Here is a 15,751-nt window from a genome sequence, read left to right as displayed (position 1 = left end):
ACAGACACCGAACAGAAAAGTATACAGTCCATCAACAAAATATGAAAAAATATTCATCTCTAGCAATGAGAGTAATTTTGTTTTGCATTTCTCTAAGATATCATCTCACTCCAGTCAGAATGGCAGCTATTATGAAGACAAGAAGTGCTGGAGAGGATGTGGGGGAAAAGGTACACTCACACATTGCTGGTGGGACTGCAAATTGGTGCAGCCAATACAGAAAATAGTATGGAGATTTCTTGGAAATCAGGGAATGAAACCACCATTTGACCCAGCTATCCTTCTCCTTGGTCTATACCCAAAGGACTTAAAAACAGCATATTAAAGGGACACAGCCACATCAGTGTTTATAGCAGCACAATTCACAATAGCTAAACTGTGGAACCAACCTAGATGCCCTTCAGTAGATGAATGGATTGAAAAAGTGGCATATGTACACAATGGAATACTACTCGGCATTCAAATAAAATGGCATTTGCAGGTAAATGGATGGAGTTGGAGAAGATAATGCTAAGTGAAGTTAGCCAATCCCAAAAATCAAATGCTAAATGTTTTCTGATATAAGGTGACTGACTCATAGTGGGGTAGAGAGGGGGAGCATTGGAGGAATAGATGAACTCTAGATAGGGCAGAAGTTGGGAGGGGTCAGGGGGTTAGCAATGATGATGAATGATGGACACTAAAAATCCAAAAATGGATAATCAAACTTCTCATATTTTTTTAATTCAAGATGGAGTGAAAAAAACTGCTCATTACCTTGATCACACTTTTTGTAACAAAGCTCTAGATGGCCATTGTTTACAAACGTGTATATAGTGGAATTTTTGAAGATGCTGATGACGCTAAAATTCAGCATGTACAAATTTGACCAATTTAATCACAATTTTTAGTCATTAAACACAGGCAATAGTATGCTTCTAAGGAGGGGACAATAGTGATGCAGAATCACCTTAAGTAAAACTATAAATTAAATATAATTTTAACAACTTAAATGTTAAAAACAGACTGAAGGTTACCATCCTTGCTTTGTTAATTTGTATTCTAAACTACCTCAGATAAAATGTCTGTCGGTCAATCCATGTTGAGGTATTGTTCCACACCACCACCACCACCACCAATTTACCCTACCTTGTTTCTTTGGCATGTTGGAAAAAGTGCCTTGACCAGTCTGACTTGGTCAGCTATATCTTTTCCCCTGCTCGTTTGATTCCCAAACTAGAATATTGAACATTCCTAATCACTAATAAAGGTGTTGAAGCTGTTGTTCAAAATACTTAAAAAATCAAACATTGCTTAACATAGAAACTAGTCAGATCCCTGAGCCAAATTCCTTAAACTTTCAAACTTTATTACTGGACCCACTACTTGCAGACATACTAAGGTAGAATCTCTTGTCCATCATGAGGACTGCTGCAGCACTCTGTACATAAGTTCCCTAAATAGATGCTTTGGGATGATCACTATGGCTTTTAATATTTCTCTGGAATTCTACCTAACTCCATTTTGGGATGGTTGAAGGCAATCCTTTGTGGAAATTCCCCTACCTCCCACATTTGAGGTGACTCTAGGTTCTGGTTTGACAAGGAAAAAAATAACAGTAAAATTTTGAGTTGTTTAAAACTAGTAAGCATGTATTATTTTCATGGTTCTATGATAAAAGCATACCTTATTTATAAGGTAGGAAATAGCTCCTTTTACTGTCTTCTATGTAATAGAAGTCTAACAGTAAATGTGCTCCATCTGGGACAGATTGCTATGTGAGTATCACCTGAGGGGCAAGAATTCTTTTTCCAAATATGAGAACAAATTAGATCTTGCAGCCTATAATTTTTTAGTCCATTCTACATATTTTATTGTGATGACAGATAATAACTAATGTATATTCTGAATGCTAATTATAGAATAAGTTCCCCCAAAATTTGTCATAAAACAATAAAGAATTTCTCAATTAACTGAAGATTGACAATGTCTGAGCTGGGTTTGCTTATGCAACTGCAAGACTGGGGGCCATGAGTTTATCCGTGCTGAACGTGGCTATGAAACTGTACTGCAAATACATATTGGCCAAGCAGCTTTATTCCATTTCCATCTTATCCTTGAACTAAGGAGATAACCAAGGCAGTCTGACTCTGCCACACCATGAGAAGACGGTAAGCCCCACTGAGCAAGAAAATCTCAAGTTTCTGCTTTTACCGGATGAGTATTGCCAGATGTCTGCTGATATCCCATGGATTAAAGTGGTGTATATGTTGAAACCTGCTGGGAGCCATTAGCCAAGTAGGTATGACAATTTCCTTGCCAGCGTACCCCATGTTGCAGTGACATTGAATGCAGGTGACCTTGTTCAAGGACCAAGGCGGATTAGGGCGTTCCCGGTTTAGGTTCCAGGTTTAAGGTTTAAGATTATTCCTGCTGGGAATAGGGCGTATCCTGCTGCCTGAGTTCCCCTTGAGTTCTCACGGGATTCAGACAGTATATTTTGGAGATAGATGCCCAGTGGAGGTGGATTTGGGCAGAGAACGTTGATTTGGGCAGAGAACGTGGATTTCCCCAGAACGTGATTGTAGAGTGCCGGTGTGAGTTCGGGAATAAAGAGTTGCTGTTTGAATCTACAAGCTGTGTGGTGGCTCGTGATTTTGTGCCCAGCCAGACTGCGGCAGAAACCCATAGTCAATGCGTGAGGAAATATACTCTGGGAAAGCAAATGTTTTAAATAATCTAATCCATGATACAGAATGGCCCATCTCTGAGTAAACCAAATGAGAATTTAGAGAACCTCAGAACAGTCAGAGGCCCGAGGTTCATGGCTCTTCCTTTCTTACTATCCAATTTCTGGAGGACTGGGGCACCTGAGAACTGACTAAAGACCCATTTTAATTATCTTCTGTTGTCTGAAGTAAGCATTGACACAACAGCATGGGTCTTGAAGTGCATTATCAGAGTCTTGCAAGTTTTCTTCGTTATTTTCTTTTTTTTTTTTTTTAAGAGAAAGAGAATTTTTTAATATTTTTTTAGTTTTCGGCGGACACAACATCTTTGTATGTGGTGCTGAGGATCGAACCCAGGCCGCACGCATGCCAGGCAAGCGTGCTACCACTTGAGCCACATCCCCAGCCCTTCTTCGTTATTTTCTTAGAATTGAAATAAGTGCTATTATTAAGGAAATAAAAGGGTCACAAAGTAATACAACAGTATAAGTAGGTCTTCCTGAAAAGGTATGTATGAAAACATCTTTTTAAAAACTGGAGTATTCAAGTATCAGTTTGTACACCCAGACCAAGAAACACAGAAAGACTTGTGAAATGCAGTTTCTAGGATATTAAATGCAATCTTAAGCTGCTGAGAATTGAAATGTAAGATAGGGTGCACAACTGTAGCAATTAACTTTCCTTGAGTATGCTGTGAAATGATTTCCAAATCATTGTTTTTAGAACAAATTATAATATTTTTATTATATGAACATTATGGGTCAGCTCTCAGTCCCATTCACATCTATTTGTATCCTCACCTTGATGAATCTAAGCACAGAAAATCCCCAGGTCAGGATATGCTCACTCTTGTGGCAAAGAAAGAGACTAAGCCAAGATACACAAGCATATTGAAAGTTTAATTCTTGAGGCACATTTTAAACTACTCAAAATACATTGACAAGCATGTTTAACATCAGTAGTGTGAAATATACCTCCAGTACCAGGACAGGGGGTATAAATATCTGAACAACTATTTTATAAATCTTTTTTTTTGAGAGAGGGAGAGAGAATTTCAATATTTTTCAGTTTTTGGCATACACAACATCTTTGTATGTGGTGCTGAGGATCGAACCCGGGCCGCACGCATGCCAGGCGAGTACGCTACCACTTGAGCCACATCCCCAGCCCCTGAACAACTATTCAGTTCATCACAACTACATATTGCAACTATCTTCAGAAGTCTTTAAAAAAAAAAAAAAAAGGGAACAGTGCTACTTTTTCCAAAAGGTGCTTTGTCTTCCTTACCCATGTGATAAATGTATGAAAGTAAGGTAGTCAAAACTCTACCCAAGACCTTAATTAACCTAATCTAGTCTGGATCTGCAAGGAATGGGATCTCATCCTCCTTGTCACACTGGAAATTTACCAAACAGATTGCTGTTAAGACTTTTCCTCTCCACTCCTATCCAGTACTTGGCTGGTGTTTTGGGGGGGGGGTTGTTTTTGGTTTTGGGGGGTTTTTTGTTTTTTGGTTTTTTGTTTTTGTTTTTTCCCCCAGAAAACTGTTCACCTAGACATCCTTTCTCCGGAATAGACTGAGTATGTGGTCACGAATCTGCTTGGTCTTGACACCATAGATGATGGGATTTATCATGGGTGGGAAGAGCAGATAGAAATTGGCAAGGAGTATGTGGATATGAGGGGCAGCCTGGCGAGCTACTCGGTGCATGACTGAAGAGATGACCACAGGTGTATAGGTGGACAGGATGGCACCTATGTGAGACACACATGTCCCAAATGCCTTGTAGCGGGCCTCCTGAGAAGCAAGCTGCAGAACTGCCCGGAGGATGAAGATGTAAGACAAGATAACAAACAGCAGGTCCAGCACCACAATAAACATGGCCACAGCAATGCCGTAGATGTTGTTGAAGTGGGTGTCCCCACACGCCAGCCTTACCACGGCCATGTGCTCACAGTAGCAGTGGGCAATCATCGGGCCCCGGCAGTAGTGGAAGCTTTGGAGCAGAAAGGGGAGTGGAGTCATTAGTGTCACAGCCCGGGTCACAGCAGCCATGCCAATCTTGGCAATCAGGGGCCTGGTCAGGATCGTGGTGTAGTGCAGTGGCTTGCAGATGGCTACATAGCGGTCAAAGGCCATGGCCAGCAGAACTGCTGATTCCATAATGGAGAAGGAGTGGAGAAAAAACATCTGGACCAGACAGGCATAGAAGTTGATCTCTTGATCCCTGAACCAGAATATGGCAAGCATTTTGGGCAATGTTGTAGAAGAAAGAACTAAGTCAATGGCTGCCAACATAGCCAGAAAGAGGTACATGGGTTCATGCAGGGCTGCATCAGCCCTGATAATAAAAATAAGGGTACAGTTGCCAAGCAGGGCCAGAGTATAGGCAAAACAGAAGGGAATGGAGATCCACATGTGTAGGTGCTCCAAACCAGGAATTCCCACCAACAAGAAGGCCACTGGATGGGTTGTGGTTATATTGAAAGTTGACATGACTCCTGGAAATCCCTTGCTTTTTGACAAGGCTCCTTCACCTTCCATGCATATTTTCTACAGTATACATTATAGAGTTTCAAGATGTGATATTCCATTGGAGGACTAATCTTATTACCATTGCTGTATTTTAAACAAAATAAACTAGTAGGCCTCAGACATGGAGAAGTACAATCGATATTTCCTACTGCCAAGAAACATTGAATCTTAAGTGACTATGATACTGAATATACATAGAACAGATAAGACAAATTTCATAAAGGGATGGAGAATAGTGTTCTTGATATCAAGAATAACTACCTTTTAGAAAATATTTAAATCAGTTCATGTCTTTAGCTTCAGTGGAAGATACGATTGTACGTGCTAAACTCCTGAACACAGAAGCAAATTTTCTGTCATAAAACCTTAAACTTAGGTACATAAATGAAATCCAAATAGCCACTTATGGATAGTGGTTACCATATTGAACCATGCAGAATATTTCCATATTGGAAGAACATTTTTGTTGGGATCTGAATGTTCTAGAGTGGGTCTCTCCTTTTTATACCCACAAATCTGAATACAGTCCTGACTCCAGCTTGAAAATAATTTTTGTTCTCCACTAAAATTGTTAGGTTCCTATTGATTTAGCTCACATTCACCTAGAAATGTCTATAATTGGTCTCAATCTCACCTGTCTCAAATATTATTTGAATTTGAAACATTCTAATCTGGACTCCTTACCCATTCTCTTAAATTGCTTCAATGGGAGGACCCATAATTTCCCTAATGAGGGTGCCATGGCTTCTTACCTGCCTTCTTGCAACTGTGCCTCTCAGGAACTTCTATCTGAATTAACCATTCTCTCCCTCTTAATCCACTCTTCTGGAGCCAGGGTTGTAGCTCAGTGATGGAGCACTTGCCCCTCTCGTGAGGCACTGGGTTTGATCCTCAGCACCACAAAAAAAAAAAGTCCATCTACAACTAAAACAGATTTTTTTTTTTCAAACATCCACTCTTCTCTTGGATCCCATGATATTTTTAGCCCCTCCTCCAGTTTCTCATTTTGGTCTCCTAGTGTAGTTTTCAATATTGAATGTAGTCAGGTCTCAAGCTTAACCTCTGTTCAACTTTACTGAATATATTTAGTAAATTGAATAAACTTAATTAAATAAGTGATTCATTAACTGGTTAAGGAAGCCTATGAAAATATCCCTTAGTAAGAATTCTTAAAGTTAATAAAAACATGACTAAATCACATAGTATGATGTGGAGTTAGCTTTAAAAAAGGAAATAGGGAATTTTAAAGTAGGTGGAGAGGGGAGATAACAATCTGAAAGAAAGATCAAAGTGGGCCTCACCAAAAGTGAAAGGAATTTGAGCTAAAATAGAGGTGAGAAAAGTACTTTAGTTCCATTAAAAGGCAGAACCCAGGATTCCATGAGGGTGGCTTAGATGGGAGGGGGGGATACGCCAGTGAACAAAAATGGGATGAAAGAATAAAACAAAGGCAGGGAAAACAAATCCAAAGGTGCACCTCTGAACTGAACTATACTGTCAACTATATCCAATAACATGAAGATTCATGAAGAAGGAATCTTGAGACTGTCCACTCTGGACATGGAAAAGGTGAAGATTTATCTACTGGCTTCCACGTACCGCCCCAAGCCTGCGATGAAGGACTGATCCAAAACTTGTAGATTTCCTCATACTTACAAGTTCACACATACACCAGAATAGCATGCCTCAGTGACTAGGGAAACTCTGGGGCAAGATGAAGCTAGTTAAGGCTATATCTGCACTCAAATGGTTGTCACACCAATATGTAAATATGTAAAGAATATAGTTTTCTCTGGAGAAAATGCTGAAAAGGAACAGCCAGATACAATGCCTCATGATATAAATGTTCAATATTCAAAGATCAGCTAGATAACTAATGTAGCTACAGTGAGGTGAGTGAGTGGGAGAATTATAAAGATCAAGAGGAGGAAAGATCACACAGGGCTCAGCAGAAAAAAGTATGCATAGTCACTAAACTTTCTGAATCTAACAATACAAAGAGTTAAGGGTAAAAACGGGATAGAATCCAGAGGCTATTTCAGCAACCCAGGGAAGGGAGGAATCTGGAAAAATAAGGTAGTAGTAGTATATGTGGTACAAAGTAGCTGAATTCTATATATATTTTGAAAACTGCCCCAGGTTTGACAGATTGCATATAGGTTATGGAAAAGGAAGCCTAAGATTCTTGTCACGAGCAACCAAAATGAAAGAGTTCCCCTCAACTGAGATGAGGAAGCTTTTTGAAGAGGATCAAGATTTCAATTTTGGATGTGGAAGTCTGAGATGTGCATCAGAAATCCAAGTAAAAACGTGACCTATTTGGATAAGTCTGGTGTTTGAGGGAGAGATTTGGGTTGCAGGTACAAACTTGGAATCATTGGAAAAATGGATTTAAAGCACAAAACTGAGAACAAAGAATATTGAACTAAAGTAGAGCTTTGGCAATTGTTAGGATTCTTTTATAGGAACAGTTGAGATGATAGTCACTAGAGATGATAGTGACAGTTTGTGCTTTAAATCTACTTTATTTTTCCAATGATTCCAAGTCAAAATGAATCTGAACACTTAGAATCGGTACATGGGAGGAGTTGGGGGCATATTGAGAAGTCGACAAAGGAGACCGAGTAGACAACTATCAAGATAGGAGATAACCAGGATAATGTGCTGCCTTGTTAGGCTGCTAAACACATAGTATTTTAAAAGTTATTTCTATGGAATGCTACTGATGAGTTATATGAAAACATAGTTGGCTTTGTTTGGAAACAGAGGGTAGAGCAATTTTCATAGAATAGCAGAAAGTGAAAGTGAAGTCTGTTTTAACTGAGTGGAAAAGTCTATCCAAGATCCTTCCTGCAAGGACTCTTGCTGCAGGGGCCAGCATGTAAATGAGACATTGTCTGCAGTGGGAAGGAGTCAAGGAGAAGTCATCCCTTAATGTGGCATGTAACCCTCCCTTATGTACAACCTCAAGAATGAGATCCTAATTGGAATGGGTTTTACTCCATGTATGTATAATGTCAAAATACACTGAAATATCTAAAAACATATTGACCTAAAAGTGGGGGGTGTTTACAGTATCTTTTTAAAGCTGAAGAGAATTAATATAAATGAAGGTAACATATCTTCAGAAACATCCTATAGCATTGCCCTCTTCCTAAGTACTCTACTTGTTCACCATGGATTTTCATTGCCTTTGAGATTTTAGAGAAGTTGACATATCTCGCCTTCTTTCTAGTTTCCAGACTAGACATCCAACTTATATCCTTATACCACATGGAATTCATTGGCAAGTATCACCTGATTATCCTTCATAGTAAAATAATAGTTGTATATTTTAATCATCACCACCCTTATTCAAGTCACTATCATCTCTCAGCTGTTTCTACAAAAGAATCCTAACAATTGCCAAAGTTCTACTTTAGTTCTCCCATATCTACCCCTACCACAAACTTCTACCATATTATGAAGTAAAGGACTGGAGTTGAGGAATTGTTCCAGCAACTCCAGCCTTTAACAGTGTTGAACATTTTACCAAATGAAGCATGACTCCCAGACCATTGAGATATCTTCTGACTTTTTCTACATGACTCCCCACCCACCTGATCTCAGCTCAGAATGTTTATCTTCTAATGTAAATAATCCCATGTTAGAAGTTCTAAGAAATCTCCACCAGCATTGATTTACCTATAACAGAATAAAAATCTTATCACAAGATTTTTACTATGCCTTAGTAATACTTGTATATCTTACTCAGTAACACTTGTCTTTGTAGCCAACAAGCTCTATGCCAACAAACTATTTTCAATAGACATATACCAGGCACTTTTCTTGAATATGAGACACTATAACTGATAAAGTTGGCAACAGGCATGTGGGATCTTTATTTTTCATAAACATTTTTTCCACAAATTCAAACAAACTTAATCTTACCTGAGTTTCCATATTCCCCCTGCCATCCCTGTGTACTTTATCACCAACCACCCTGTGACCTGCCCGCCATCCTATGCAAAGAAAACAGCATCTCATCTAATGTCTTCTCCCAAACACATGGTGTCCAAAAATCCATGGCCCTTTCTTATTTTATCAGAATCTCATCCAAAAATCTTCCCCAGGCAGAATTTCAATTTAAGTAGGAAATTGAATGGAGCCCGTCTTCACCTCGTATCCATAATCCAAAACTCTGAAGTGGCTGTTGTATCCAACCTACACTGTTTCAAGAGCCAAAATGTCCACACTGAACCACAGGACTTATGTCATTGTCTCAAATGCTTTAAAGTGGGACTGTGTGCCCAGAAAATAATCAGATGATGACTAATTGGCACCCTATGCTTTAACAGAATAGGATAATGATGGATTTGAAAGATTAAAACTCAATGATAGTAAGATAATCACAAAGTCCTTAAAGGATATGGCTGTAGTAGAACCTCAAATGTTTCTTAGTACTGCCTGCCACCTTACTAGTTCAAGCCTCATTTTCTCCCTTTTGACTAAGGCAGAGACCTCCTAATTGTGAGGAGGGGTCCTGATGGGTGTAAAGAAAGTAGTGATAGGATCCAAGATGGAATAACGAGCTTTTTCCCAGAGATGACTCATAGGATTCCTGCCTCCTTTCTATGCCAAATGCTATGTGGTAGGAAGAATGTTGGGAGTGTATAGATGAAGCATTTGGATGGGGCTGTGGAGACTTGTCTTCCTTTTTTAAAGCCAAAGTAGAGATTTTATCGCCAGGAGAAAGCAAAAAGAGCTGATGCCCAAGACCAGGACAGGATGTGGGAAGAAACTGGCAGTGTCCCTCATTACTTCCCACTCACCACAACTGTACCACCTGTTTCCTGCTCCCTAGTTACAGCTCTGTCCTCAGGCCTCAGTGTGAAATGCAGCTCTGGAAGCTTTCTATTAGCTTTGTGCAATTCCAGTGCAGCCTTCCTCTTCCAGTTAGGGGTAGGGGTGGGTCAAGGAAAGAGGGAGGGAGCAGCTGAATTTATCCTCACAAACCTCAGCATTTCTCCCAAAAGAACATGGAAGCAGAAATTACTGCCCTTGAGTCCTCACGGATTCATAGAAGGCTCTGGCCTTTTCTCTGGGGTTGACACAGAAACTCTCCTGATCCAGGCCTCATACCCCAAGGACTCCATGCAGCCCACGCCCTCTTGCCACTTAGTGGCACTAAGTCAGGCTTCCCAGGGGTCTTGCCTTACTTGCCAGACGCTGTGAGTACCTCAGGTGGAGCCTGCTTATGCCTTGGTCTTTGTCTCCTTATACTATGTTCATTGAAGTGTCTCCTGAGAAAGATGCCCTCATTCAAATTTATACACTACAACCAACTCCTATCTAATTGTGTCTTTAAAGGTCAGGAATTCAAGCCAAAGTCATCGGTTATGTCTTATTTCGAATTTATATAACTCATTGACCTGAACTATGCATTGACATCTAGCTTGTAACCGAAGTATGTCACTTCTCTATTCTTGATCCGTTTCCTAGTCACTAAGGTAAAGATAATACAACTTTTCCTAACTTATAGGGTTGCTGGGAGGCTCTAACTATATAAATGGTTGATAATTATTACATTCATAAACAACAATAAAGGGTGAATTCGACAACTGACCTTAACATTTGCTATTTTGCGAAGACCTGAGAAGGAGGCTGCTTATTACCAGTGTTCCCTGTGGACTTTGCCTGATATAATGCCTCCTCATATTTTTGAAAAATAATCTTAAGACTTTATATATGTTACACTTGACACCCTTCCCACAGAGGAATTCTGGACTTGAGGTTGCATAACTGCTGGCCCTCAAAGTATGGACTTGGGCCTGTCACATAAGTCTGTCCTCAGAAGCAGGGATGAAATAAATTGCTACACAGTGCCTTTAAAGTTGCAACCTAAATTAGCCATGCACAACTATGCCAAGGGGATATAGCCTACCTGAAAAAAAAAATCATCTTGCTAAAATCTTATGTAGCAAAATTTGGTGTCAGGGGCAAAAGGGAAAACAATTCTTGTTTAAGAATATGAGACATTATCAGATTTTGTGTATACTTGAAAAAGTGCCAATGGATCTATGAAAGAGTGATGTGAGAAGAAATTCCAAGATGTCACCAATACTGTGTCTTAAGAAGGAAGAAAGGGGGGCTGGGGATGTGGCTCAAGTGGTAGCGCGCTCGCCTGGCATGCGTGCAGCCCGGGTTCGATCCTCGGCACCACATACAAAGATGTTGTGTCCGCTGAAAACTAAAAAATAAATATTAAAATTCTCTCCTCCCTCTCCCTCTCCCTCTCCCTCTCCCTCTCCCTCTCCCTCTCCCTCTCCCTCTCCCTCTCCCTCTCCCTCTCCCTCTCCCAAAAAACAAATCCCCCTGTTCCTCTGGACAGGCAGAATCACACCTCTGGTATGGGAGTCCCCTATGTTTCTCCTTTGCTAGCAAAGCAATAAAACTTCTTTAATAAGTAAATAAGAAGGAAGAAAGGTTGGGTGGAGTCACTAAGTAAAACAAGATCCTACACTTAAGCATAATTCCTATTACATCATGGATGATATGTAGGTATGTGTCCTAGTTTGAGATACTGGAATGTTCTGGTGACTGGGAATATTGTAACCAAGCCAAGACTACTACACAGTTTTCTTTATACTAATCTCATATTCTTTGTATGAGGATAAAAATATATGTACCTATAGGTTGCTCAAATTTGTGTGCCAAGTGAGCTAATCCAAAAGTTGTTTCATTTCACTGTTCACGACCAATCCTGTGCTGATGACAGATGGGTTGCATGGCTCTGGGATTCTTACATTACTAAACTTCTGCAGGAAACAACTTCTTGCTCTTCATAGGGAATGGAAAGGACTCAAGGGATATGTATTATTCCTTGTGAAAGTCAACAGGAGTTTTGTGCATGATGAGGGATGAGGGTTTAATTTCATTTTGTTACATATGGATTTCCAGTTTTCCCAGCACCATTTGTTGAAGAGGCTCTTTTCTCCCATGCATGTTCTTGGCACCTTTGTCTAATATAAGATAATTGTAGTTTTGTGAGTTAGTCTGTGTCTATTCTGTACCATTGGTCCACCAGTCTGTTTTGGTGCCAATACCATGCTGTTTTTGGTACTATTGCTCTGTAGTATAGTTTAAGGTCTGGTATAGTGATACCACCTGCTGTACTCTCCCTGATAAGGATTGCTTTGGTCTATACCCAAAGGACTTAAAAATGGCATACTACAGGGACACAGTCACATCAATGTTTATAGCAGCACAATTCACAATAGGTTAACTATGAAGCCAACCTAAATGCCCTTCAGAAGATGAATAAATTAAAGAATGTAGCATATATACACAGTGGAATATTACTCAGCAATAAAAGGGAATAAAATCATGGCATTTGCAGGTAAATGTATGTCATTGGAGAAGATAATGCCAAGTGAAGTTGGCCAATCCCAAAAAAACAAATGGCAAATGTTTTCTGATAAGGTGACTGACTCATAGTGGGGTAGGAAGAGGGAGCATATGAGGATTAGATGAACTCTGGGTAGAGGGTGGGAGGGGGCCAGGAGGTTATTAGCAATGATGGTGGAATGTGATGGACATCATTATCCAAGTACATATAGGAAGACATGAATTGATGTGAGCATACTTCATATACAGAGACGAAAAAATTGTGTTCTACATAATAATTGTGATACATCTGCACCTTTGTCTAATATAATTGTAGTTTTGTGGGTTAGTCTGTCTTCTATTCTGTACCATTGATCTACCAGTCTGTTTTGGTGCAATACTATGCTGGTTTTGGTACTACTGCTCTATTAAAAAATAAAAGCAATTAAAAAAACAAATAAAAGTCAACAAGAGGATAAGCAGATCTCTTGTTAAAAATAACTTCTAATTCCTAACACTGTTAGTATTTAGTGCTACTTTAGTCCTACTTTAAAGGTTGCCACCTGCCCCAACAGAAGAGACCATAAAGAGATGTTGACTCCATTGGAATTAAACGTAATGTTTTTTGTGTCGAATTCTGTGAACAGAGTTAGGAAAAAGAAAGACTATAGGTTTTTACTTTACTCCTCACTCACAGATAGCTTTCAACCATTCATACGCTACCTGGCACAGACTTAGTCTCTTTCAAAGGTAAATAAAGGCAAATATAGATAAGAATATGTAATTCCTAAATAATAGTCTCTGAGGGGGAAAAGGGGGGATTCCAAAAAGTAAAACAATACATTTGTAGAAGACAGTGTATGGTAGCTTCTATGAGAAGCCCCGTTGTGTTGTCAGCATTAATAGTAAGGGAATTATTAAGCTTTCATGATACAGAAGATATTAGTTCCACTAATCTGCTTTGCCTTGCTCACTTTTTTTTTTCCATATTCTGATCCTTGGATAGGGAATTCAGAGGACAAAACCTGTAATTTTCTCTTCCAAGGACATAAACATAAGTTTGGCATCCCTACCTGTCCCCAGGTGCTAGAACAGATGTGGCTGGATTAGTTAAATGAGCAATTTTCAATCTTTTTGAATACAAAAAAATGGATTGTACAACATCCAGAAAAGTCAAGACATGTCTTATTCGAAGTGTTTAATGAAAGGGTTTGGCTATGAAGAGAGAAAGGTAAGTCAAACAATAAGACTGGCTAAGCTAAAGAAATAACTTTCTAATAAGTAGAGCTGTCTCACTTAGAACCTGCTGCAGCCTGATAATGTTGCAAACTTCCCAACCCTGGATTTCTTCAGAAGCTGAACACCATCTGTTAGAGTGACTAAGGAAGGATTCCTATGTCAGATGTACTGTTGGTCGTCACCCAGGTACCAAGTATATAGACAGATCACCAAATTCCCATTGACTTGACTGAAAATCAAACTCTAAGGCTTCTCATAAGCAAATGAATTTATATGCAAATGAACTGAATCTTTTTTATTCAAAATCACCAGAAGACCAATGCAGCAAGACTGTCAAATTAGTGAAGAGGAGGGAGCACTGTGAGAAGCCGACAGCCAGCAGTTTGAGTCTGTAGGCTCCCAGAGAATACAGACCCCCAAGTCCTAAACAGATTGGTGACTCTGAATTTCAGGGCATTTTTTTCATTATGCCAGGAAAGAACCAAACAAATGTTCTGATGTTCTTCTACTTCCTGTCAAACTTTCCCCAATTCCAACAGGCAACCACCCATCCTCTTGAGCTGTCCCTCACCCTCCTTTTGCTTCCTTTCTCAGGAATAGTCCTAAGACTCGCTCACGGATCTGCTTGGTCTTGACACCATAGATGATGGGATTTATCACGGGTGGGAAGAGCAGATAGAAATTGGCAAGGAGTATGTGGACGTGAGGGGCAGCCCGGCGAGCTACTCGGTGCATGACTGAAGAGATGACCACAGGTGTGTAGAAGGACAGGATGGCACCTATGTGAGACACACATGTCCCAAATGCCTTGTAGCGGGCCTCCTGAGAGGCAAGCTGCAGAACTGCCCGGAGGATGAAGATGTAAGACAAGATAACAAACAGCAGGTCCAGCACCACAATAAACATGGCCACAGCAATGCCGTAGATGTTGTTGAAGTGGGTGTCCCCACACGCCAGCCTTACCACGGCCATGTGCTCGCAGTAGCAGTGGGCAATCACCCGGCCCCGGCAGTAGTGGAAGCTTTGGAGCAGAAAGGGGAGTGGAGTCATTAGTGTCACAGCCCGGGTCACAGCAGCCATGCCAATCTTGGCAATCAGGGGCCTGGTCAGGATCGTGGTGTAGTGCAGTGGCTTGCAGATGGCCACATAGCGGTCAAAGGCCATGGCCAGCAGCATTGCTGATTCCATGATGGCGAAGGAGTGGAGAAAAAACATCTGGACCAGACAGGCATAGAAGTTGATCTCCTGATCCCTGAACCAGAATATGGCAAGCATTTTGGGCAATGTTGTAGAAGAAAGGACTAAGTCAATGGCTGCCAACATAGCCAGAAAGAGGTACATGGGTTCATGCAGGGCTGCATCAGCCCTGATAATGAAAATAAGGGTGCAGTTGCCAAACAGGGCCAGAGTATAAGCTGAGCAAAAGGGGATGGAGATCCACATGTGTAGATGCTCCAGGCCTGGGATTCCCATCAACAAGAAGACTGCTGGATGGGTTGAGGTGATATTGTAGGCTGACATGTCCACTGGGAATTCTTCCTCCTTACCTATTCCAGTCTTCTAGAGAGGATTCAATATTAGAAGAATCGCAGTGTTCAAGTTCAAACTCTGCTCATGTATGTAGGAGAATTAGCCCTTGTTCCCATTTCTGGACCTTAGAAGAAATTTGAAAATGATCATAACATATATCATGAAACACTTCTCATGATCCTTTCTCTCTTGATGCTTATAAAATTTGTTAGGATACTAAATACCAATGTGGCTAATATAAAAGCAGCCCCAAATGTGAAATGGAGTGCAAAAAAGAGCTTTCTAGGATATACGTGGTCAAAGACGGCTTTAGAAAAGGGTGGATTCCTGAGGCTGGGGTTATGGCTCAGCAGTAGAGTGCTCGCCTCACACC

General features: G+C 40.4%; 2 protein-coding genes across 2 annotated transcripts; both read right to left on the bottom strand.

The window, feature by feature from the left end:
- Positions 1 to 4,252: 4,252 nt before the first annotated feature.
- Positions 4,253 to 5,220, bottom strand: LOC107160567 (olfactory receptor 52K1). Its single transcript, XM_015507250.2, has one exon. It carries the CDS (start codon positions 5,203 to 5,205, stop codon positions 4,261 to 4,263), a length of 945 nt encoding a protein of 314 aa, XP_015362736.1. The 5' UTR covers positions 5,206 to 5,220; the 3' UTR covers positions 4,253 to 4,260.
- A 9,195-nt stretch (positions 5,221 to 14,415) lies between these two features.
- LOC107156976 (olfactory receptor 52K1-like) lies at positions 14,416 to 15,369 on the bottom strand. Its single transcript, XM_015503160.1, has one exon. It carries the CDS (start codon positions 15,367 to 15,369, stop codon positions 14,416 to 14,418), a length of 954 nt encoding a protein of 317 aa, XP_015358646.1.
- Between the last annotated feature and the right edge of the window lie 382 nt (positions 15,370 to 15,751).

Source organism: Marmota marmota, unplaced genomic scaffold (genome assembly GCF_001458135.2).
Source record: "Marmota marmota marmota unplaced genomic scaffold, marMar, whole genome shotgun sequence".
NCBI lineage: Eukaryota > Metazoa > Chordata > Mammalia > Rodentia > Sciuridae > Marmota > Marmota marmota.
Note: the sequence above shows the minus strand (reverse complement) of the source record. Positions and strands in the feature narration are given on the sequence as shown.